The sequence below is a fragment of the Paroedura picta genome, chromosome 10 (genome assembly GCF_049243985.1).
Source record: "Paroedura picta isolate Pp20150507F chromosome 10, Ppicta_v3.0, whole genome shotgun sequence".
Taxonomy (NCBI): domain Eukaryota; kingdom Metazoa; phylum Chordata; class Lepidosauria; order Squamata; family Gekkonidae; genus Paroedura; species Paroedura picta.
The window spans coordinates 85,312,864-85,336,896 of NC_135378.1; the positions used below are offsets into that span (position 1 = coordinate 85,312,864).

The 24,033-nt window shown below is 51.0% G+C and overlaps 1 protein-coding gene across 1 annotated transcript in view; it reads right to left on the bottom strand.

Annotated features, from left to right (window-relative positions):
* DNAAF9 (dynein axonemal assembly factor 9) overlaps positions 1–23,115 on the bottom strand; it is an 84,927-nt gene extending 61,812 nt beyond the window's left edge. The window contains exons 1-3 of the mRNA XM_077301224.1: positions 22,896–23,115; positions 15,767–15,846; positions 1,250–1,369 (exon numbers count right to left, since the gene is read on the bottom strand). Of these exons, the coding sequence (XP_077157339.1) occupies positions 1,250–1,369; positions 15,767–15,846; positions 22,896–22,975 (280 nt within the window). The 5' untranslated portion in view covers positions 22,976–23,115. The remainder of the gene's footprint in view (positions 1–1,249; positions 1,370–15,766; positions 15,847–22,895) is intronic.
* Positions 23,116–24,033: the final 918 nt, after the last annotated feature.

Here is a 24,033-nt window from a genome sequence, read left to right on the forward strand (position 1 = left end):
CCGCAAACGGCAGGCCGTTCAAAGAGACAAGTGACGTCGCTTTCATTTTAAGAACTAAGGGCCCTGCGGGAGTTACCAGCTTTCTGCAGGGCCTACAAGACGAAGCTCTTCCGCCAGGCGTATGTTTGAGGCCAGGCCAGTTCTCCCGTTAATGAGATCTCCAACATCGAGATCATCCGAATATTATTTCCCACCAGGCTGAACATGGGGGAAGTTGGGTAATTGTGATTAGAATTGTGTTTGCTGCCGCTTATATATGTTATATGATGTATGATGTAATTCATAATTTGTAATTTGGGGTTTTACAGGGATTTTATTGTGTTTTTAACATTTTTTTTAAATTTTATTATTTATTGTTATATAAAGCGTTTACAGAAAGGTAAGAAAGAAAAAAGTGACCAGCTAATAAGTAATTATTAATACATAGTCTATACATAATCTATACATGTATACCATACATAGTATAATCTGATATTAACTCAAGAAATATGTAGTCAGTTCCCATTGCGCATTAATCCTAACCTAACAGTTAATGCTGTCTTTCTTAAGAAAGTCCAGGTAATCGCTCCACTGTTCGTCATATTCTTCCGGTGGTTTCTTATTAACCATGTTAGTGAGTCTTGCCATTTTTGCTAAATCCACTAATTTTATGCTGTAAACCAGTGGTCCCCAATCTGTGGGCTGCGGCCCAGTGCCGGGCCACGAAGGCCCTGGCACTGGGCCGCAGCTCCCTCTCCCCGCCCCCCCCACAGTAAAAAACTTCCCAGGCTGCAAGCTTGCGGCCCGGGAAGCTTCTTACTGCGGGAGGGGGGGGAGAGAATCCGGGCCGCGCCTGCACATTGCGCAAGCGCGGCCGAAATCGCGTGCGCGCGAAAGTGCCGCGCATGCGCGATTTCGGCCGCACATGGAGCATGTGCGCATGTGCGGGCAGGCAGTTGCCCTGCCGGTCCCCAGCCTCAAAAAGGTTGGGGACCACTGCTGTAAACCACCCTGAGACCTAATTGGAGAATGGTGGTCTAAAAAATAAATAATAATTGTTGTTGTTATTTTATAGGGTCCTTGTGTCTTACAGTATTCACACGCTAGTCATAGACTCCTAGAATCCTAGAGTGGGAGGGGCCATCCAGGCCACTCGCCTGCTCAGTGCAGGGTCAACCTAAAGCATCCAAGAGAAGGATCTGCCCAGCCGCTGCTTGAAGAAAGCAAGCACTGGAATGAGGTGTTGATTCTGAGCTGTGCACACGCTTACCATCCAAGACTTCTTCAGGGAACCCTGACTTTTCAAACTCGTTGTTGTTCTGGTTGTAGAAGCCAAAGAGAAGATAGTTTGCCAGTTCCCGGCAGCCTTCATTGTATCGGCTGTCGATTCCTACAGAAGAGACACACCGTGAAATTCGGGAGAGAAAGAACGCGCTCAAGCGGCTGGCCAAAAGATCAGGATGGCCAGTAGGAAAGAGCCAGGAGTGCCTGGAAGACTAGCAGAATATGTGGCAGCGGAGGAATTTTCGAGAGGCGCTGAAGTAGTGAGCAGGAAACCTGTTCCAAAAAAATCTTCTTTTATTTTTGAAAAGGGGGTAATCGCATTACAACGCTATTTCTAAGTTTTCAAAAAGCAGTCAGTGTTATCACCCAGGGTCCCCCCCCCTTTTAAATGGCATTCAGAACACTGAACGGGGGAAGTGGGGAGGCAATCAGGGGTTCAGGAGGGTGGGATTAAGGGGTGCAATGAAAACAAAGGGGCAAGCGGGAACCATTTTGGAAAAAAAAATCCTACATTTTTGGAAATGGGGAAGGGAGCAAAGCATGATGGGAAAACTGCCTCCATTGGACTCAGTGCAGAAAGCATGTCACAAATTTCAGCCATGACTGAACAATTTGATCTCCCCAGCGTTGTTACGCATGTTGTGTTGTAATTGTTACTGTTAGATTGTGATGTTCTGTGTAATGTTATTGATTGTTATAATGTTCCATGTCAATTTATGCAGTGCTCCATGCAAACCGCCCAGTGCCGCAAAGAATGGGCGGTATAAAAATCCAAATAAATAAATACAATAAAATAAAATAAATAAGGAGAGGAAAGCCCAAATGCAGAAATGCTGGAGTCGATTTGCAGCATCCAAAGGGAGGCTACCAGCAGGGTTGGGCACTTCAGGAACGACCGGCCACTTCAGGCGCCAAAGCACCCAACCCTAACTACAAGCAAGCCACCCTGACTGGGGAGAGCAGTACATAACAAAATAAATAAAATAAATAAATAAGGTATGTCCCCTAGTGCAGAAACTGTCTCAATTTTAACAATGTCAAGTAAGGTTTCTGGAAACTAGCAGCACCATTATAGCTTCTCTTTATAAAAGCAGCCGTTTGTGATCAGCAGCATGCCAACGTGTCCTGCTTGGAGAAACAAGTAAGCACGGGGCGATTTTGTTGTGATCCATGACTACTGCAGAATTTGAGGGCATGCAGGCTGTGATCCCTGCCCTGCTTTTGAAAAGAAAGCAACATTACACCTTAAATCAAAAGTAGGCCGCCAACCACATGATGGTATCATGGCTCTGTGGGGTATTTGACCATGATCAAGTCAGAGTTGGTCAACTGACCAGCGGGCCAACGTCTCAAACACGTTTTGTGCACTGGAGAAAGACAAAAGAAAGAAAGAAAAAAAGTAGCCGCATACCACGGCTACTTTCAAGGGCAAGCCGAGGAATCAGCAGATTGCCCCAGACCATAGCTGGGAAAGCCACGACAGCCTCAAAAGAACTGGGGCATGTTCAAAGAAAGGCAACGAGGATGGTGGAAGGGTTGGAATCCATGCCTTACGAGGAGTGGCTGAGAGAGCTGGGTAGGTGTCCCAAAGTGTTGATCTGGATGACCATTGGCTTCTCTATATTCTAGATGTTTCTGTTTCTGAAGTCATGGCCCTACTGGTGGACCTCCTTATGGCACCTGGGTTTGAACCACTGTGTGACACAGAATGTTGGACTGGATGGGCCACTGGCCTGATCCAACATGGCTTCTCTTATGTTCAGCTGTCTGGGGCAGTGAAACTCTCTCTTCATGGTGCTTGGAAGGCAAGTGGGAGGGCTTCTGGAATTCCAGTCCTGCTGGTGGACCTCCTGATGGCACCAGGGTTTGGGCCTCTGTGTGACACAGAGTGTTGGACTGGTTGGGCCATTGGCCTGATACAACAGGGCTTCTCTTATGTTCTTAAGAGATTTCCAGACAAACCAGCCTTCCACAGACTCTCATGGGGGTAGGACAACCCCAGTGACCCAGGCTACCTCCAAGCATCACCTCACTGATACCAGTCTTGAGGGACAGCCCCATGTGAACGTCACAGGCGGCCTACAGAAGACAAACTTGTACCAGAAGGAAAGCAGAGCAGGAAAACAGAACAATACCAAGCCAGTTTCTGAAAGGAAGAAGCAAGGTGTGGATGCAAGGGACGTCACACCACAAGTGGAGTGAATTAAGGCAAAGCTGTATATTTACACCCACAGTGAAACCCACCCTTCCGGCTGAAGCCTGGGGAGAATGATCCCTGCCCACCACACTTTGTGGAACTGGTGAGGATTTTGCTAAAACAATCCCTTCATGATGTTATCTCATGCACTAAGCCGGGGGGGGGGGGGGGGGGGAAGGCAGCAAGCGGAACTGAGAGGCCCGGGTCAACCAGGGAGAAACCGGGGATGCTCTAGAAAGAGCTAAGGAGTGACAGATGGCACCCAAAAGCAATACAAAAGGAGGAGATAAGGACTTTGGAAAAGGAAGCTTCCCTTCAACTCCCTCCCTCGTCCTTTGTCTAAACGCCTTGGCTTTAAGGCCAAAAGCTGGTTTCCTTGTGACCTCTTCTGAAGGTCTGTAGGGATTGGTTGGGCTTTTTAAAGTATGGACAACTACTGATCAAGCAATGACAACAGCCCAAAAGGCCACTCTGGTTCCCATGGCACCAAAACTCCAGAACACTGCTCCCTTCTGTTCCCGTCTTTTGTTCCAATAGTCCCTCCTTCCTAACCAATGTTTTAATTGCCAGTTTTTATAGAATAGAATCATAGAGTTGGAAGGGACCTCCTAGGTCATCTAGCCCAACCCCCTGCACTGTGCAGGACACTCACAACCCCATCACTCATCCACTGTCACCTGCCACCCCCTTAAGACTTCACAGAATCAGCCACTCCGTCAGATGGCCATCCAGCCTCTGTTTTAAAATCTCCAAATATGAGAACCCACCACCTCCCAAGGAAGCCTGTTCCACTGAGAAACCGCTCTAAATATCAGGAACTTCTTCCGGATGTTTAGATGGAATTTAGAATCGTAGAATCCTAGAGCTGGAAGGGACCTCTTGGGTCATCTAGTCCAACCCCTGCACTGTGCAGGACACTCACAACCCTCTCCTTCTTCCACTGTCACCTGCCACCCCCTTAAGACTTCACAGAATCAGCCTCCCCGTCAGATGGCTCTCCAGCCTCTGTTTAAAAATCTCCAAAGATGGAGAACCCACCACCTCCCGAGGAAGCCTGTTCCACTGAGAAACCGCTCTAAATATCAGGAACTTCTTCCGGATGTTTAGATGGAATTTAGAATCGTAGAATCCTAGAGCTGGAAGGGACCTCTTGGGTCATCTAGTCTAGGGGTCCCCAACCCCCGGTCCGAGGCCTGGTACCGGGCCGCAAAGGCAATTGGGGCGGGCCGCCAGCGGCCATGCCTGCCTCCGCCCTCCAGCGAGAGGGGGGGAAAGAGGCCAGCACGGCAGCCGACACGGCAGCCGGCATGCCAGCGACGCTAACGCGCACGCGCAGACCTGCCGCACTTGCGCGTTTGCACCCCCTGGTGGCCAAAATGCTCATGCGCGGCAACTCTGTGCATGTGTGTTAGCGCCACCTGGTGGCCAAAACGTGCATGTGCGGCAGTTCCGTGCGTGCACGTTTTGAGCAACTGCGGCAGTCGGGCCGCAGGCTCTCCCCCACCCCCGGAGGCGGTCTCCGACCAGATGAAGGTTGGGGACCGCTGATCTAGTCCAACCCCCTGCACTGTGCAGGACACTCACAACCCTCTCGCTCCTCCACTGTCACCTGCCACCCCCTTGAACCTTCCCAGAATCAGCCTCCCCGTCAGATGTTTTATATGTGTAGTTTAATTGTTATGATGATGTGTGCTCAAGAGCGTGTATGTTGATTTTAATGGCTTTAAGTGCGATTTCTCATCCTCCCCTACCCCACAGGCATATTTTAAATCGTCAGCTGCCCTGGCAGTATCTGGAAAGGCAAAAAGGCCAGATAAAACCTTGTAAATGAATAAATAACAAATTAATCTTAGAATCACGGTGTTGGAAGGGACCTCCAGGGTCATCCAGTCCAACCCCCTGCAGCATGCAGGAAACTCACAACTACCTGCCCACCCACAGTGACCCCAATTCCATGCCCAGATGATGCCCACCCACCCAACAAATCCAGAATTCCTGGCCAGTCTTGGCTGGAAGAAATGCCTGTCGCTGTGATTTTTACATCCTAACAATTCCATCGTCACCTTGCTTTCCCCATGAAGCTTCTTGTGTTATCTGCCCAATCACTGTCCGATAAGAGAATATCACATATCATTAAACGGACTAGGGTTGTCAAACTCCAGGGGGTGCCTGGAGACCCCCCTGCCATTATGAGTGATCTCCAGGTGATAAAAATCGGTTCACCTGGCAGACAGTTTGGAAGACAGACTCTACAAGAGGGATCATGCCCCACTGAATTCCCTCCCTTCTTCCAGCCCTACCAGGTCTTTCCCAACCCAGAACTGGCAACTCTAGAACACACCCAAATATCAACCTTGGAGAACTCATGGAACATGAGCCTCATTTGTTGAAGAAAGCCAGGCAGTCATGAGAAACAGAGCTTTTATTTATTTATTAATCACATTTATAGCCCGCTTTTCCTGGACCAGCCATCTTGCAGCAGTTAAAAACAAGAATGTACATAAAAAATACAACAGTCTAAAAATGACTAAAAACAGCCCCACCCACCCTCCACCTCAAAGTCCCCCAATGCAGGGTCGGTACTTATAGGAGAGGCCCAAGTTCTCCGCTTGCCTTGGCCTCAACCGAACACCTGGCGGAAGAGCTCCGTCTTGCAGGCGCTGCGGAACTGTGCCAGTTCCGTCAGGGCCCTTAGCTCTTCCGGGAGCTCAATCCCACAGGCAGGGGCTAGGACCGAAAAGGCCCTGGCCGTGCTTGAGGCCAGACATACCTCACACAGGCTAGGGATCACCAATTTGTCGGAGCTCCCAAAGCACAGGGCTCTGCCAGGGGTGTAAGGAGTCAGATGGTCCCCCAGAACACTTTGCAAAGACACACCTGGCACCTTCCCTTTCAGATTAGGTAACAAGCAAGCACACAATCAAGACTGGGGAACAGCCCCCCTGAACAGGGCCCAGATGAGCTAGGAACTTCACCATCCCCAGTCCTAAATCTGGCCAACCCAGAGGCTCCATAATGACCGACAATGCCTGGGGCTATCACCTCCCCCCCCCCCACACACACACACTCAAGAGTGGTGGTCATTTGCCTGGGCCAAGGCTCAAGCCCAAGTGACCCCGGCCACGCCTTCTTTACAACACCCTGCCCTCTGGCTCCGTCAGTTGACTCAGTCCTGTGATCAAATGCTTGGATAAACAGGCCATGAATTGGCCCCATTGTCCTGCTATCTGCAGGACTTTCACAGTTCAACATCGGCTGTCTGTCTTGCTGCAGACCTAATTCTCCAGATTTGGGGGCAGGGAGGTGATAAGGGCAGGTTGCCCAATTCACGGGGCACAGCGGCCGGCCCTTGCCATAATTCCTCAGTAATCTTGTTTTGCGTGTCTTCTCACGGAAGACCGCTCCCTCGCCAATCGATCCTCTGGCAATTAGGGCTTCTTCAGCCTAATCCCGCGTCCCTCAGGGCAATGGTTATGATTAAGCATCAACTCAGAAGAATTATGGCACAAATCCCTGCATAGACACAGCAGAGAGCTAACCGCTTTCTGACCAATAACTTGCAGGCTTGTACAGCGCTGCTGCCGCAGACTGAGGGTGCCAGATGACAATCACAATTTTGGGGGGAGGAGAGATTATTCAACGCTAGCCTCCTGGTCGAGGTTCATCTTCCTGTAGGCGACTCTTGCAAAAGCATACAGAAGCCCCCAGAAGTGCCAAGAGAGGAGGTGAAAGCCTGAAGAATAATTCCCCATGGTTCAGGCTTCGTCCCACATTTTGGCTTCTGCCTTCCTGTGTCTTCCCAAGGGCACTTAAGGCCCTGGCATTGGCCACTGGAATAACACCAATCATTAAAAAGGACATTTGTGCCTCCAGAGGAACTGGCTGTCCACTCTGTGAGACATTATACTGGACTAGATGGACTCCTGGTCTGATCGAGCAAAGCTCTTCTGATGTTCTTAGGAAGGCCTCGGCCTCTCTGCCCTGTTGTTGGCCCTCCAGAGGAACTGACTGGCCCCTGTGTGAGACAGGGGGCTGGACTAAGTGGACCATTAAGCTCTTGTTCTGTTCTTAATTGTGGCTCTAAAGTTCATTCTTGGTGGCTGTTATAACCTTAATACATTCAAATCTCAGTAGCTGCGAGTTTCATTTTTAGGCACATAGTCTACAATCTAACATGACAATTTCCTAGGAAGCTTTTTCTGGGAGGGGAAGGGGGTTGCAGCTCTTTTAAAAGATAAAGACGCAAACCCAAGTATGAGAACTGCAAAACTAAGCATCTGTGACGGTGTCTTCTAGACTGACCACTAAATCCTATTGGGTGGATAGAAAAGATTAACCTAAATAATATTTTACAGAAGCATCTGGGACAGTTTGAAATCGGCCCCCTAATCCACAGATAACCAACCAATTGACAAAACTTTTCTTAAATGTCACACGATGCTTTTGTCTCAAACGGCAAGTCAAGAATCCCTGTGCCATGGGGACAGTGATCTCTTGGAGATATAATGCATTTTTGCTCAAACAGAATGCTATGAAAAACTGCTTTAGAAAAACTGACTTTAAAAAAGAATTGTAGATGCTTATCTGCCCTAACATTCATGCCTGCCATGACCCAGAGAGCCCCGGGTACCACGACCTCACTGGAGGCTGGCAGCTAAGCAGGGTCAGTTGTGTTTAGAAGAAGAAGAGTTGGTTCTTATATGCCGCTTTTCCCTACCCGAAGGAGGCTCAAAGCGGCTTACAGTTGCCTTCCCTTTCCTCTCCCCACAAAAGACACCCTGTGGGGTGGGTGAGGCTGAGAGAGCCCTGAGATTCCTGCTCGGTCAGAACAGTTTTATCAGCACCGTGGCGAGCCCAAGGTCACCCAGCTGGTTGCATTTGGGGGAGCGCAGAATCAAACCTGGCATGCCAGATTAGAAGTCCGCACTCCTAACCACTACACCAAACTGGCTCTCTTTAGTACTTGGATGGGGGTCTATTGCCCTCCACCTCCTATCCAGACAAGCACACTCTATGGTATTGCGGATGAAATGTCACCTAAACACGTTATGTCATGTGATGACTGTGGATGATGCTGTTGATATTAGTTACCTGAACATTATACGGTATTAGAGGCCAAGCCTGTTGCACCCAGAAATACAATGGGTGCTAGAACATACACCTGCACTGTGACCTCCCTGGGTTCCGGCCCTCCTCTCCCCCCTGTTCAGTCTTGGGATCCAGTGTGGTGAAAGGGTTAAAGAATAGCAGACTCTAATCTCAAGTGCTGGTGTTCGAATCCTGACGCCACCTCCATACGTGGCCAGCTAGGTTACCAACCTCCCCATGAGGGCCTGGAAATCTTCCAGAAGAGAAAGACAGGATGAAAGAGACAGAAAAGAAGCAAAGAAAGAGGTGATGGAAAGGACGAGGGAAGAAAGGCATCAGTTTTCCTGGGCAAAACAGCTGCATTGGAGGTGAACTGGCCCTCCTATCCCCACCCCTATACAACAGTGTCTATTTAGGTCGCCACAGTCCCCAACTTCCCATGCAACCCCACATCTTCCATAAGCCACCTGAGCAGGCCGTGGAGGGATGGGCTGCCACCTTCCCACCACCCACATTTTCCAAAGGCTGGGCCAGCCAGGGAAAGCTGCAGGAGGGCTGCCTCCTTCCTGCCCCTTCCTCCACAACTCCCAAAGGCCAGGCTGGGTGGGCAAGGCTATGGGGGGGAGCTGCCTCTTTCCCACTCCTCACATCTCCCAAGGGCCAAGCTGGGTGGGGAAGGCTGCTGGATCCAACCAGCCCCTCGTAGGAGACAGAGAGCAGAGGAAAGCAAAGAGTGCTCCGATGGCCAGCTGCAAGGCCATGGGGAGATGTTGTGAGAACCAGATCCTGTTAGGGAACTCCCAGCTTCACCTGAGCTTCAGCTGGACGATGTTAGCCCAGCCAGATGTTCAACAGGCAGAGAGCTCTGATCAGGAGGAGGGAATGAAGCTGCAGACAAACCAGGGTTTAGATTCCAAAGTGGTTGCAAGAGCTCCTCAGACCTCTCTCATCCTCCATCTGCAGCTCCCTGCTTTGTCAGCTCACCTGAGACAATTAAGCAATGGCAGGTAATTGCTGGAAGAGAGCTGCAGTCTAAAAGGCACCATGCCATGTTAGCAAGACAGTTGCTGACTGCAGAAGACTGAGAGGCTGCTGACAGCCTATATGAACTTGAGGCTGGGAAGCCTGGTTGTGGAACTGCCCCTGCTGCTGATGCTTTTATACTGCCTGAATGACCCCCCTTGACTCACTGCACATTCACTGCATTCTATCTGTCCCTTGGCATTTGGTTTTTGAAATACTGATTATCTCTGCCTCCTTTGCAGCTCACCTGTGCTTCCTCCCAGCAGAGAGCTGAAACCCGAGGCCAACACAGGAAGCAGCTGGCTTCCCTCCCTTGCCTGGGGAGGATGGGAAGAGGCTGAGAAAGGAGCAACTTACCAACAGCAGGGCCTTTCAGAAAGGCCCCCCACCCTTTCCACCCAGCAAGCAGCAGAAAGCAGAAGAGGACAGATAAGCCCCACAACTGGCCCTCAATGGAAATGTTCCCTCCCTATTGGCTGCACTCTCCCAGGGAGGACCAATGAGGTACGGAATGAGTTGTCTATGTGCAATTTGAACTGATTGACCCTCATTGATCAAGTGCAATTTGCACTGCTTGGCCCTAATTGGCAGAGTGCAACTTGAACTGATTGGTCCTCATTGGCAGAGTGTGCCTTCCCTATTGGCTACACACAGCCAGGGAGGGCCAATCAAGTTGGGAGTGACTTGCCTGCAAGCAATTTTAACTGATTAGCTCACACTGACAGAGTGCAATTTGCACTGATGGGCCCTAATTGGCAGAATGCAATTTAAACTGATTGGCTTTCACTGGCAGAGTGGTATCTCGCTATCGGCAGCACAAACCCAGGCCCAATCATGTAGGGAGTGAGTTGGCTGCACTTAACTTTATAATATTTCGTGATCAGTGATGTTATAATTGTTGACTGTTATTCATCTAACATTTTCTGTAAACTGCCTTGAGCCACGAGTGGGGGAGGGAGGGAATGAATGAATTGGGGTCACTGTGGGTGGGCATGTAGTTATGAGTTCCTGCATTGTGCAGGGGGTTTGACTAGATGGCCTCAAAGGTCCCAACTCTATGATTCTAAGTGGGAAGCTACCGGAGGCACCTACTTTCATGATTAAGAAGTCACTTCATTAAACAAAGTAAACCCTGAACACACAAAAGTTGAAGTGGAAATAAATGTTTATTAGTCTCTTAGGTGCCTTTGGATGCCTGGCTTCCAAACAAACCCAACAAAAGTTGCTAGACTAAGCAAACTTTCCCCAGCCTATTTGACCACACGTACCAAGGCGTGCAATTTGAGACCCAAGGAAAAACTTCCGTGCTGGGGCAAGATGTGGATTCTCATCCTAAGTGAGTGGCTAATCCTAAATCTCAAATGTGATGGTGGTTTGCCTGAAGGTGGACTTGGCCTAAGCTGGGAATCAGGAATATCTCCCAGCTCTGAGGCTGTGGGGCAAAAGCAAACTTTCTACCAGAAGGAAGGAGATAACGAAAGATCTTCCCCAAGAAGGCAGAAGTGAAATCAGGGGATAGTAAGCCTTTAGATCAGTGGTTCCCAACCCCCTGTCCGGGGACTGGTCCCGGTGGGTGAATCAGTCGGTACCGGAACGCGGCTCCTCCTCCCCAGCTGCTGCCTCAGGGGCTGCCCTGCCACTCTGCGGCCGGCTCACCTTTGGTGCTCTCCAGCAGCCGCCATGGCTGGGGCTCCCCCTAGGTATGGCACTGCGCAGCTGCTGCTGGCAGCGCCCCCCAGCGGTAGACGGGAAGTCAGGGGCACCGGCGAGAAAGCAAGTGGAGCAGGGGCTCAGGCAGCGGCAACAACGTCCCTCGGCAAAAGACTCAAAAAGGTTGGGAATGCCTGCTGTATGGGTGCAGTAGAGATGCCTGGAGAAACTAACTACAACAGCTGAGAATCACTGGCCATTAATTATTAGCCTTAACATTTTTACTCCCCCTATTTATTTGTTTGTTTATTACATTTATATTCTGCTCTTCCTGGCACAGCCGGCCCATGGCAGATCACAATGATACTTTTTTTGTGGACGGGGACTGAACCCAAAAGGACTGATGAACGCAGCTTGTTTTTCTAGCAAGGCATTTGATTGTGCTAAATATCTTCAGGCTGCATATTTGTGGGACATCGTCATGATGCTGTTTACTAATCTACTGCTAATTTGCTCTCCCCTTATATAGGTACTCTAATGATTTCTATTTCCCTGTCTGGGGAGGTGTGCCTGCACACGAAAGCCCACACCTTGAATAAAACTTGGCTGGTCTTAAAGGGACCCCTGGACTCAAATTGTGTAGAACGCCAGCAATTCTACATGAAGCAGAATACTGTTAAATTGTCTAGAACATGAAGCAGAATAAGGATAAGAGTACCAGAGCCCGTAAATGTGTTTCAGCCACATAAAAACCTCTGATACGTGTTACACCTAAAGCTGTGACACACTGTTAGGCCGTATCAAGCTTGTGCTTCCCAAGAAAGGGTTAAAAGCTGTACGGGATCCAAGCAGTGTCAACATCTGACCCTCCCCACAACTGGCTGGAACCGGCTGCAGCTCCAGCTGCGTGGCTTCCGGAGTGACCGTTCAGCTCCAACTTCCGCCCAGGGTTCAGCTACGATGCAGCGCGGACGCTGCCTACAAAGCCAGATTTACATGCAGGCAAAAGTCCAAGGAAACCCCGGCAACTTAAGCAGGGCTTTCGGGTACTTTTCAGAGCAAAACAAGTCAAGGAAACAAGAATATTTACACCGTGCTACACTGTTCCTTCGTATGCCCGTAGAACGGTGCACCTGGCAACTTCTTAATTCACAAAATGAAATCCTCCAAGTCAAAGATGCCTCTCCATCTATAAATGTAATGCGGTTATAAATCAGCACAGCCATCCGTATGCCCATTTCTACCCCAGTGTTGCCAGCACAGATCTGTTTTAGGTACATTCCCTGTTCAATTCTGGGGGGGGGGGGGCTGTGTTGGTCAGAAGGAGCAGGACAAAGTGTGAGGCCAGCAGGATCTTTAACTGAGTGTCATTCACGGTGTGAGCTTTCGTGTACACAGAACATTTCTTCACACAATGAAATCCAAGAGTGCCTGCACACAAAAGCTCACGCCGTGAATAAAACTCGGCTGGTCTTAAAGGTGTTGTTGGCCTCACGCTCTGCTCCCCAATAAAGCCATACATTTAGCAGCTTCTCCCCTCACTAACAGAGCTGCTCTTATTCATTTCCCCACCATCAGGCCCACCAAAAATCCCCTGCCCATGTCCTCCCAGGCACATCTCTGAGGCCAGCCACGTGGGTTTTCATTCGCAGGCCACAAGCTTTTTGCAGTTGTCCTGGACGGCAGGGTGAATTCCTTCCGACATGGAAAGATCCGAAAGCTACACAGCCGTGCCAAGAACGACTGGAGAATTCACGGGGAGAGGAGAGGAGACAATGGATCCACTGCTAGTTTCTGCCACTGTCTGCTGCATTTGAATTTCAAGAAAAAGGGGGAGAGAGAATGCCGTACTTTTGCTTACACTCTCCTGTGAGTTTTGAAAACTTAAACTCAGATGCTGTGTGTTCAGTGCTGTCCAGTCGATTTCGACTTAGGGGGATTCCATTAATTAATGTCTTCCCAGGTATTCTCAGGTCTTGAGACTCTGCTCGATAAAGTGGTTAAGAGTGGCGGCCTCGAATCTGGAGAGCGAGGCTCAATTCCCCTCTCCCAGCCATAAAGCCCCCGTTGGATGACCATGAGTTCTCTCAGAGCTCTCTCAGCCCCACCTACCTCCCAGGGTGCCTGTTGCAGGAAGAGGAAGTGAAGGTAATTCGAAGCCACTTTGAGACTCCTTTGGACAGTGAGAAAGCAGGATGTAAAAACCAAATCTTCTTCTTGCAAACTGAGGACTGTGGCTTCCTTTATTCACGAAGCTACACACACTACTTTACTGCAACTGTCTGGTAATTATCTTGCTGCGATTCATGACGCTGCTGCACTTCTATGGCCAGGTTTGAAAGGCAAATGGAAATACTGGGGAGGGGGGCAGAGAATCACTAAGACTTGGTGCCTATGCTGCCAAGAGAAAACCTGTCTTTCTAGAAGGCCTAGACGAAGAGCACAGCTTCTCCTGGGCACAGGTGAATGTGCATGAGGCAAAACAGAGGAGGTGGAAGACAGGAGCGACAGTATCCTCAAGTCAGGCCAGGCCGAGCCAGACCCCTGAACGGCAGACTGTCTTCCCACCCACGCTTTCTGGCCCTGAGCATAACCAGGCCTCTTCTCTGGAACTCGGGAATGCGCCAGGAAGGCCAGCACACTTGGCAGGGAAGCGATCCGTATCGCTCATCGTGGGTCAACTGCCGGGGAGCTGCAAACCCCAGCCACATGAGGCTGGAGGGAGGCAGACTGCTTCAGGAAGGTTTTGTAAAACCAACTGTGTTTCCTCCTCAAATATTTGTGAGTAGCCCCTTCTTGTCTGCGTCAGCTTATATGCCCCTTGCTCAGCCACAAAGACTTCTCCCCCGAGATCAGCTGTTCCACAATGCCCACTCTCCCGTTCTCTCTTTACGTCTTCAGCTTCTCTGCAGCCGTTCTGCAGTCCGTGTCCACCTCAGCTGGGCCAGAAGCCTGTAAGTCTGCTTCTTCCCCTTGATGAGCCAAAAGTCAGAAATGGAAAGTTTTTCTCCCTCCCCACCCCCCCCCCCCATGATTCACTTTTGCAAAATAATTGGCTCAACACAGCTCAAACCGTTCCCTCCCCCATAACAGCAAATACAGAAGAAAAAGAGGTGGTTTTTATACCCCACTTTTCACTACCCGAAGGAGTCTCACAGCAGCTTACAATCGCCTTCCCTTCCTCTCCCCACAACAGAGACTCTGTGAAGGAAGTCGGGCTGAGAGCGCTCTGACAGAACTGCTCTGATAACAGTTCTAATAAGATTGTGATGAATCCAAGGGTCACCCAGCTGGTTGCATAGGGGAGAGCGGGGAATCAAACCCAGCTCACCGGATTAGAGGCTTGCCGCTCTTAACCACAACACCAAGCAGGCTCCCTTGTAAGAAATTAAACACCAAAAGCCTAATGTCAAGACCTGGGGCTGAGAACCTACCTCACCATGCAATAAAGGGAGAACATGAGCAGTGCTGATAACATATTAAGTTACCCTTCCCCCTGTCTCCTACCATTCCCACAATCCCTTGCCATATTCCCATAAAGCTCCCTGGGGACTAGCCAATCTTCAACATTTTCCACATTAGGAGACATGCCTAATTTTAGCATGGCTTTGGATTTCCTTTGAATACTGTGACTCGACTCTAGGCTTTCTGCACTTGGGCTTTCCTCCCCTCCTTTCCCAGGCTGAAATGAGCCCCATGCTTTCTGCATCTGAGTGGGATGGCGGCAGCCTCCGATGATGCTTTGCTCCCTTCCCCCCCTTTTTTTTGCGCAATGGTGCCCGCTTGCATCTTTCATTTTGTTGCGCCACCATTCTGCGCGCCCTTGATTGCCTCCCTCCTTCCCCCAATTATAATGGAAATGTTTTATGTGAGTTATTGCATTACAACGCTACTGCAACATGGAAGACTGACACTGGTTTTTTTATTGTTAGAAACGGAGTTGTAATGCGATAAGCACTTATTTTTTTTAAAGAAGAAGAGATGGTTCTTATATGCTGATGTTTTGGAACAGAGGGAGGAAGGATGATGATAAAAGGGGTGTGCACAAACGACTCAAAATGGCAGCCATGAGAAAAACCCCAAATGCGTGCATTACTCCATTGGGCAGCCCCGAATAAGCTTCTGCCTTTACCGATCAAATCGTCGTAACCAGGAATTTCTCAAACATGTGGTAGGTTAAAGGGCAATTCAGGTCTGCACTTAAAAACTGGATTTTCATGCAGAAACAGATGGAAAACTCTGCCCTTTAAAAATGCAGATCCAAACAGTGAGTACGGAAATTGTCCTTAGTGCCTTTCTGCTCAGCCACAGCGGCATAGCCATAAACTAAGGCCATATGTCTCCACACTAAACTAATCTTTCCACATATTTCACATTGAATTCCCTCGCATACTCCAGCTGTTAATGGAGATTCTGTAAACATTCCTTTGCATAACACAAGTTTCTGGTGCTCCCCAGCTCTACGGAGCTAGTGGGTGATCATCCCAGTCACAATTCTCACCCGGGACCACTGCCCCTCTTACCTTACCCACAAATAGAAATTACCTAAAATGCACAGGATTCCATCTGGTTGGGATTTGCCACTCTGCATCAGGATGCTTTGGACGTGTCGGAGGCGGCTGCAGCTGAAAAGCAGAGGAAGCAACAGTGAGGACAGAGGTTTGGAGAGGAAAGCAGGCACCAAGGGACGGTCGCAAGGCCTGGCCAGAGAGAATGACTTCTAGAACTGGCAAGGCTCAACTCGCTGTCCTGAGAGCAGCACTTGCAAAAGATAATTATTATAATCATAGAATCGTGGGAAGGGGCCACACAGGCCATCTAGTCCCACCCCCTGCTCAGTGCAGGATCAGCCTCAAGCATCCAGGAGAAGGACCTGTCCAGCCGCTGCTTGAAGACGGCCAGTGAGGAGGAGCTCCCCACCTCCTTAGGCAGCCCCTTCCCCTGCTGAACTAGACTCCTAGAATCCTAGAGTGGGAAGGGTCCATGCAGGCCATCTAGTCCCACCCCCTGCTCAGTGCAGGATCAGCCTCAAGCATCCAGGATAAGGGTCTGTCCAGCCGCTGCTTGAAGACAGCCAGTGAGGGGGAGCTCCCCACCTCCCTCAGCAGCCCATTCCACTGCTGAATTACTTGGACTGTGGACATTTCCCCCCTGATACCTAGCCAGTACCGTTCTACACGTAGAGAACTGCACAGGGGACCCCATCTCTAGGCCTGGCAGAGCAGCTCTGTCCTGCAAGCCCTGCGGAACAGTGTCAGGCCACACAGGTTTCCCACACTGGACTAAAATCCCTTTTTCTAAGGCTCTCACTAAGCTCTCAGCACGAAATCCAACGGGCTGCAGGAACTGGCTCGGCTCTCTTCCCACGTTTTGGCTCGTGCTGAAAATAAGACGTTCTTTCTGTTGGCTCAACAAAGGCGGATTTCGGAAGTCAAAGCAGTGGAGACCAAAATACCAGATGACCGTTTTCAGACCTGGAAGGGCTGCCGCTTGGATCCCAAAGCCAGCCTCCCCCTCCCCCCACACACACACCCCAATCCCGGGCACCCCAGAATAGCACACAGAGACGGGTCCCAAGACCTGGGTGTCACTTGCGGTGTTCCAAGGCACTGCTCCTTTCCAAATTGGAAAGCCAAGAAACCCGAACTGTGCTCCATCCCCTTGGGGCAGGACACAATGCAGCTTAAGTTCCCTGCCAGACCATAAATCTTTAATCTTAAGACACCGCAGGTGGCTAAACAAGCAAGTCTTGACACGCAAGACCCACCAGAGCCTCGGAGAGGGGGGAATTCCCGGAAGGTTTGAAAGCTTGCTGACAAACTTCTGCCACAGCTTAAGTTTCTCCTGTGCTTCCCTCCACATGCATTATGGATTGAAATGTATAGCAGTGCTGTTCAATATTGAAGAGGCAAATAGGGGGAACAGAAAGGACCAGCATGCCATGAGAGTGACGTGACTGAAAGAAGTGAAACAGCGTGGGGAAGGGATGCAACTCTGCGGAAGAGCCTATGATTAGCATGCAGAAGGTCCCCAGTTGAATCCCTGGCATCTCCAGTTAAAAGGACCAGGCGGAAGGTGATGGGAAAGGCCTCTGCCTAAGACCCTGGAAAGCCAGGGAGAGAAGCCATGGCTCAGTGGTAGAGCCTCTGTTTGGCATGCTGAAGGTCCCAGGTTCAATCCCCGGTTTTGCTCTTCATCCTGGCAAGTAGCAGAAAGGACATCTCTCTTTCTCTCTAATGTTCCCTAAGATCCAACAAAAGAGCTGGAGAGCATGTGAAACTTGTAGGCTACGTATTACACCCACCAGAACATGAATGATACTCGATACTCCCCAGTCATCCCTTTAAATCTACCTTTGATCACAATCAGGGAACCGAACCACCAATAAGACAAACTGTGCTAGCCATCTGAGTTGGAGAAGAAAACACAAAACGGGACCCTCCCCCCAACCGAAAAGTCCTGTCACCAGCCAGATGAGTCGACAGTACAAACAAAGGACGGAGGAGTCATCAGCTTGCTTTTTCCTGTTTGTGGGGAGAAGAGCATCCTGTGGGAAGCCCTGAAGAGCTCGCTTGCAAAGACCTCCAGCCAAGCACCACATGGACACCAGAGCAGCCTGCGAGATCCGGGTACCGCCGTTCCACTATTGGGGGTCTCAGGACATCAGGAACTTCTCGTCTAAAGAGGAAGGGCTGAAACATTAACCCAGTAAAAGGGGCCAATACTGAGAGGAAGGAGGAGAGGGAAGATAGAAGCTGCTTCTTTCACAGTCAACAGTTTATTGCAAAGAAGAAAAGCGAAAAAGAGGCTTTTTTGGGGGGGGGGGGAGAAATGTAGGCCCATTCAGCCAGCCTTGGGAGAGGGGCTGTGGCCCAGGAGTGGGGCATCTGCTCAGCATGCAGAAGGTCCCCAGTTCAGTTCCCAGCATTCCCTGTTCATTTGTTCGTTCATTCCTGGGATTTCTAGGCTGCCCCTCTCCAAAAAGGTCTTGGGTGAGACAGGAGACCACTGGTCTGATCCAGCAGGGCTGCTCTTATGTTCTTATCAGGGTTGTTGGTTGTCCGGAGGAATTGGTCCATCTAGTCCAGCATCCTGTCTCAGAGCGGCCAGCCAGTTCCTCTGCAGGGCCAACAACAGGGCGGAGAGGCTGAGACCTTCTTAAGAACATCAGAAGAGCCCTGCTGGGTTAGACCAACGGTCCATCTAGCCCAACCTCCTGTCTCAACAGGGGCCATCCAGTCCCTCTGTAGAGCCAACAACAGGGCAGAGAGGCCTTCCCCTGACGTTGCTTCTTGTGCCGGCATCCAGAGGATTACTGCCTCTGAAAATGGAGGTTTCTTTTTGCTACCCTGGCTAGTTCTCCCCGAGTAGGCAGTCCTGACTTTGAGGGTCAAGGGTCTGGTTCAGTACAAGGCAGTTTTGTGCTTTGGGAAGTTTGGAACACACAGTGGGGTTGACGGAGGCCAGATGCCTAGTAGTGCTGTCTGGAGGGGGGAAAAGGCAATGTGCTTGAAGAGGCTGGCGAGAGATGCCCACCATGCAACCTAAGCTGGTCTGGAGGATGTCCTGGGATTACCCGTCTGCCGCAGTCAGGCACTTTGAGACAGAAAAACGTAAAGAGTGTATTGGGTAGGAGTTCCGTAGGGTCATTCTAAGGCAGGGGTAGTCAAACTGCAGCCCTCCAGATGTCCATGGACTACAAATCCCATGAGCCCCTGCCAGCGAATGCTGGCAGGGGCTCATGGGAATTGCAGTATGGACATCTGGAGGGCCGCAGTTTGACTACCCCTGTTCTAAGGTATCTGAGGATCAGTGATGACCTTCATTTGCTCTTTCCTTCAACACACAGCCAAGGGTTTTGGACGTAGGCATCGACCTCCCAAGAACTCTTGAAACAGCGGCATGGACCCCCTCCCCCTAATATTTAATTAATTCCTTAATATCCCGCCTGTGTCCCCAATAACTTAACATCCCCTCTCCTCCATTTTGCCCTGACAACCAGCCTGCGAGGTAGGTCAGGCTTGAGAGGCTCTGACTGGCCCAGGGTCACCCAGTTTCTCCCCGTACTGCTCCCCCCCCCCATCATTAAGTAACCTGGGAAGCAAACGTGCTGCTAAAAGGCAACAGCCTCTTTCCCTTCTGGCTCTGCCTAAATGGAAACAGAACCGTTAAGTCGCAGGGTAGGAAAAAAAAGGACCGCATGCCGAGGAATGCTGGAAGGGGAACAGAAACAGCTGACATTTGCAGAGGGGGCGGGCATTCATTCGCTACAGGCATGGGGAAGACGTCTAGTGCTAACAGATGTTTCCAAAGAAGAAAATTCCCAAGACGGCTCTCCAGCCTAAACGGGGTCTCCGATTCCAAGGTCACTCGCTCCCCCCAAGCGAAGTCCATTGTTTCCTTTTTCAAAACCAAAAAAAGCATTTTTTTAAAAAAGGAGCACCTCAAATTGCAAAACCAATGCCTGTGTTCTTACACAAATGCCCTGGAATATTTGCTAAGGGGGGTTTGTCCAGCTTGGCTCTGCGACAAATTCAACCCCCCCGATCATCTCCCTTCATCTCCACCCTTAACCCGCCCCCCCGCCCCCCGCAATATGCTTGTGACTAATTTAATTTGCCGCTGCACAAGGAAAAAAGGAATTTAACCTTCGTGCGGGCGGCCATGTAACTACACCGCAAACAGAGAGCCCGCTGTTCTTTGTGTGCCGGCCTCGGAGGGCTCGCAAGGCATGCGCACACGGCCGTGCCGCACACACCCTTGAAGAATTAGCATCCGATGGCTGCCTTGTGTGGCTTAAAAGAAGAAGGGGGGCAAAGGGGGGCTTGATGCAGACTCCGCTAGGACTTATTTTGGCATATTCCTAGGACCTAAACATCACAGCCTCTTCCCGCACGAAGACCGGCTGATTTCGCATCTGTCCTCTTATCGAGGGTTCGGCTGCATTGTCTTCGCCGCGCCATCTCTCTGCCAGCGCATGCAGGACCTTGGCGCTTCAGTTCAAGCCTAGTGGCACCTTAAGAACCCACAAGGTTGCAGGGTACCAGATTTGGAGAGTCAACGCTCCCCTCAGCAGCTATTCCGGTTCTCCAAAACCAGCGGCTCTCCACGCTGGAGAAGGCCCGACCAGAGAGATGTGGGCGATGGATTTCCTCCACAGTCATCTTCAGTATTCTCCCTGCTACCTTTCAGTTCCCCCACACACATATGCCGGATTTAAAAAGAAGGTTTTTCTGCCACCCCCTCAAGTTGCCTGCTCTGCAGATCTCCTAACATGGCTCAATGTAAGGATGGGAAAAAAAACAATTTTGGCAACTAAGGGCCGGCAGTAAATTCCTAGGCGCGCAAGCTGTTGTGCTTTTATTTTTGGTCCTTGGCATCCTTCCCGTTCCAAACATCTCTAGAGATCTCCCGCTCCCTCTCCTGCGGCTGGATAAACCACTCCTCCCAAATCTATCCCTCCTGTCACGCCTCACTTTTATCTCCAGCAGGGTTACCTAGCTCAGGTGACCCTGGGCTGGGAGAGTGGGGCCTGGGGAAGATTCAGGGCCATCGGAACAAAGTCCAGAGCCAGGGCAGGGAACCAGCTATTCCCTTGGCATGCTTGAGCTGCCCTTGGCTGCAAGTGCAAGGAGTGGTGAATAGGCAGAAGAAGAGCTCGGTTTTATATCCCGCTTTTCACTACCCAAAGGAGCATCAAAGCGGCTTACAATGGCCTGCCCTCCCTCTCCCCACAACAGGCACCCTGCCACGTGGGTGTGGCTGAGAGAGCTATGAGAGAACTGCCGTGTGAGCTCTCACAGGATTGTAACTGGTCAAAGGTCACCCAACAAGGCTGCATGGGGATGAGTGGGGAACTAAACTCAATCTTCAGATTAGAAACAGCTGTCCCAGGATTGCTGGCCTTCATCCAACCTAAGTGTGGATGGAGGGCACCTTTAAGGGCACACAGAAGGTCCTACATTCCAGCCCTGGCATCTCTATTTAAAGGATCAGGTGATAGCTGATGCGAGAGACTTTTGCCTGATTGCATCAGGCTCCCCCAAACAGGATTGAAGAGTTCCACCAAAAAAGGGAAGGAGAGCAGTGACTCATCGGCTCCCCTCCCACCTTATGCCTCTTCTCCTGATTCTGACAAATATAGCCTTTTCCCCTCACCCCGAGCTGTCTAAATATAAGCAAATAGCCTCAAGGGCAACCATTTGTTACCCCGATCAAAACCCAAGGGGTGTATCCTCCCTAGGTAGATGTTTGGAGCAGGAGGTGGCTGGGAAAACAGCAAGCGAGACACGAAATGCAACTTGCACAGGGAGAGGGAAATGTTGTGCAAAAGTCACACCACATCAAGGGAAGTACATGGGCCATTCTCTAGTTTTGGTTGCCTGAACACCCACAATGGGTGGGGAGGCCCTGAGCGTTCGTTAAGGTGTTGAGTTAAGGTATTGAGTTGGCATCCACAGGGGAAATCAACCCCCTATAATAGAATCACAGAGTTGGAAGGGGTCTCCAGGGTCATCTAGTCCAACCCTCTGCAAAAGGCACCCCTATGGTGGGGGCTCCTGGGAATTGGAGTCCATGGGCATCTGGAGAGCCACAGTTTGGGCACCCCTGGTAAATTTGGTAAAATTGCTAGCTGTTGTTTCCTTTTGAGTAACCTACCGACATTCTTGGACTCATTCTCTTTCATGACCTTGTGAACTGTGCCTGAGGGGTGCGATGGCCTTTAGTCACCCCGTGCTGGGGAATGTTATCAAGAAATTTAAACAGGCCTTGGAGAAAAAGAGAAGGAAGACTCTCAAGGGACCTCAGTTCAACTGACTTTGCACTGGAAATTCCCTTAATTTTGCTCAAAGTACGGGTAGGCCTGCTTGACACCAGGGACACAGAACTAAACCAAAAGCCCATATTGATATATATGCACATTGTTCTTTATTTATTACCTGCCCTTTCTCTTCAGACTTATATATTTTAATTAGCAAAGGGGAGGGGAGTTCAAGACATCCAAACATCCATGCAAAAACACCCCTTAACAATATTTGCTGGGCTCTTTTGAGCCCCACCCCACCAATTTTGCATGGGGTTATTTACCTGCACCCCCATCTCTATCCCCCCCCCTCATTGGCCATGGAGATAAATCACTCTTCCCCCATTCCCTACTGCTACAGTTGCCAACTCTGGGTTGGGAAATTCCTGTGGACTGGGAGGGTGGCAGAGTCTTAAGAGGAGAATTTGACACCCCCCCCCCAAGTCCCTAAATTCCTGGTGGTTTTGGGAGGGGGGACAGCCTGGGGAGGGCCGGGTTTGGGGAGAGGAAGGACTCCAAAGGAAAGTTAAACCATATTGAAGGGGTGGCCACAGAGGGGGCTCTCCATGTGTGCATGGACTACAATTCCCATGAGCCCCTGCCATTCGGCAGGGGCTCATGGGAATTGTAGTCCATGCACACCTGGAGAGCCCAGATGTGGCCACCCCTGCGCTAGACCCCTCCCTCCAAGGCAGCTGTTCCCCCCAAGGGAACTGACCCCCCCGGCCGGGAGCCCCGCTGGAAGAACTCCAGCTCCCGCCGGGAGATTGGCACCAATCCCATCGCCCCTGAGACAATCGACCGTTTGGCCCCTCCCCCATCCCAACGGTCCCTCCGGCCCCTCCCCCCCACGCCGCCCCCGCGCCTCACCTGGCGGCGTGCCGAGCCTTGGGGCGCCCCCTGCGGGCCGGGGTGGGCATCACGGGGGTGCGTGGGGGGAGCAGCGCCATCGTCCCTCCAGCCCCGGCCCTGTCCAGGCGCGACTGACGGGAGGGGAGGGGAGCAGCGGGGCAGGCCGGGAGGGAGCGGGCCGCACCACCGCCGCGGCAGCTGGAGGGGGGGCACGGGGGAGGCGCCGGAGGCAGGCGGCGGCCTGATCTCGCCCCCCTTCCCGCCCTCTTTGTGTGGCTTCTTTGGGGCTCTCTCTACCCGCTCCCATCGGTGTCCCAACGCCCAGCGGGGCCTTTCCGGGCCTTTTCTATTCATCTGCCCCCCCCGGTAGTCTGTGGCAATGGTACAGCCCGGCAGTCCCAGCTGTTCTAGCAGGGAGGGGGAGGAGGAGGAGGAGGGCGGGAGGGCTCCAGGGAACGCCCCTTAGCAACCGTGGCTAGGCGACGGCCCGGCGGACGCGGAGCGGCCCAGGCTCCCCTAGCAACCGCCCCTCGCAGGCAAAATTGCACCTGCGCCCCTGAGCATCCTCCGCTCGGGCAATGGGTTGAAGGAGGCAAGAGAGCGGGTTGCCAACGATGGGTCGGGAGATAACTGGAGACTTTGGGGGAGGAGCAGCGAGTGGGCGGGATTTGGAGTGTGGTGGGGCTTCAAAGGAGTCTAATGCTCTGCAGTCCCCGTTTTCCCCAGGGGAATTGATCTCTGTTGCGTGGAAAGGAGCTAGAATTTCAGGGGACCTCCAGCCCCCCTGAAGTTCCCCTGGAGAAAATGGCTGCTTTGGAGGGGGACTCTGTGGCATCGGACCTCTCTGTTCCCTCACCCCAATTCCCAGGAATTTCTCAATCTGGATATGACAACCCTACCCACCCACCCCCAATCCACTGCCACTGGCTAGAAGGGAAGGGTTATGTTCTCAAGTACCATGAGGTATAGATCCTTGCGCATCATTCATCCGAACAACACTTACTTCCTACCCTTCCACCTGAAAATGGATCTCCAGGGCAAGTTATAATTTCAAAGAAACGACGCCATAAAAGCACAGCCATTACAAGAAATGAACACCAGCTAATGGCACCCCCTAATTCCCAGTCATAATAAAAAACATTCCCCACATCATTAA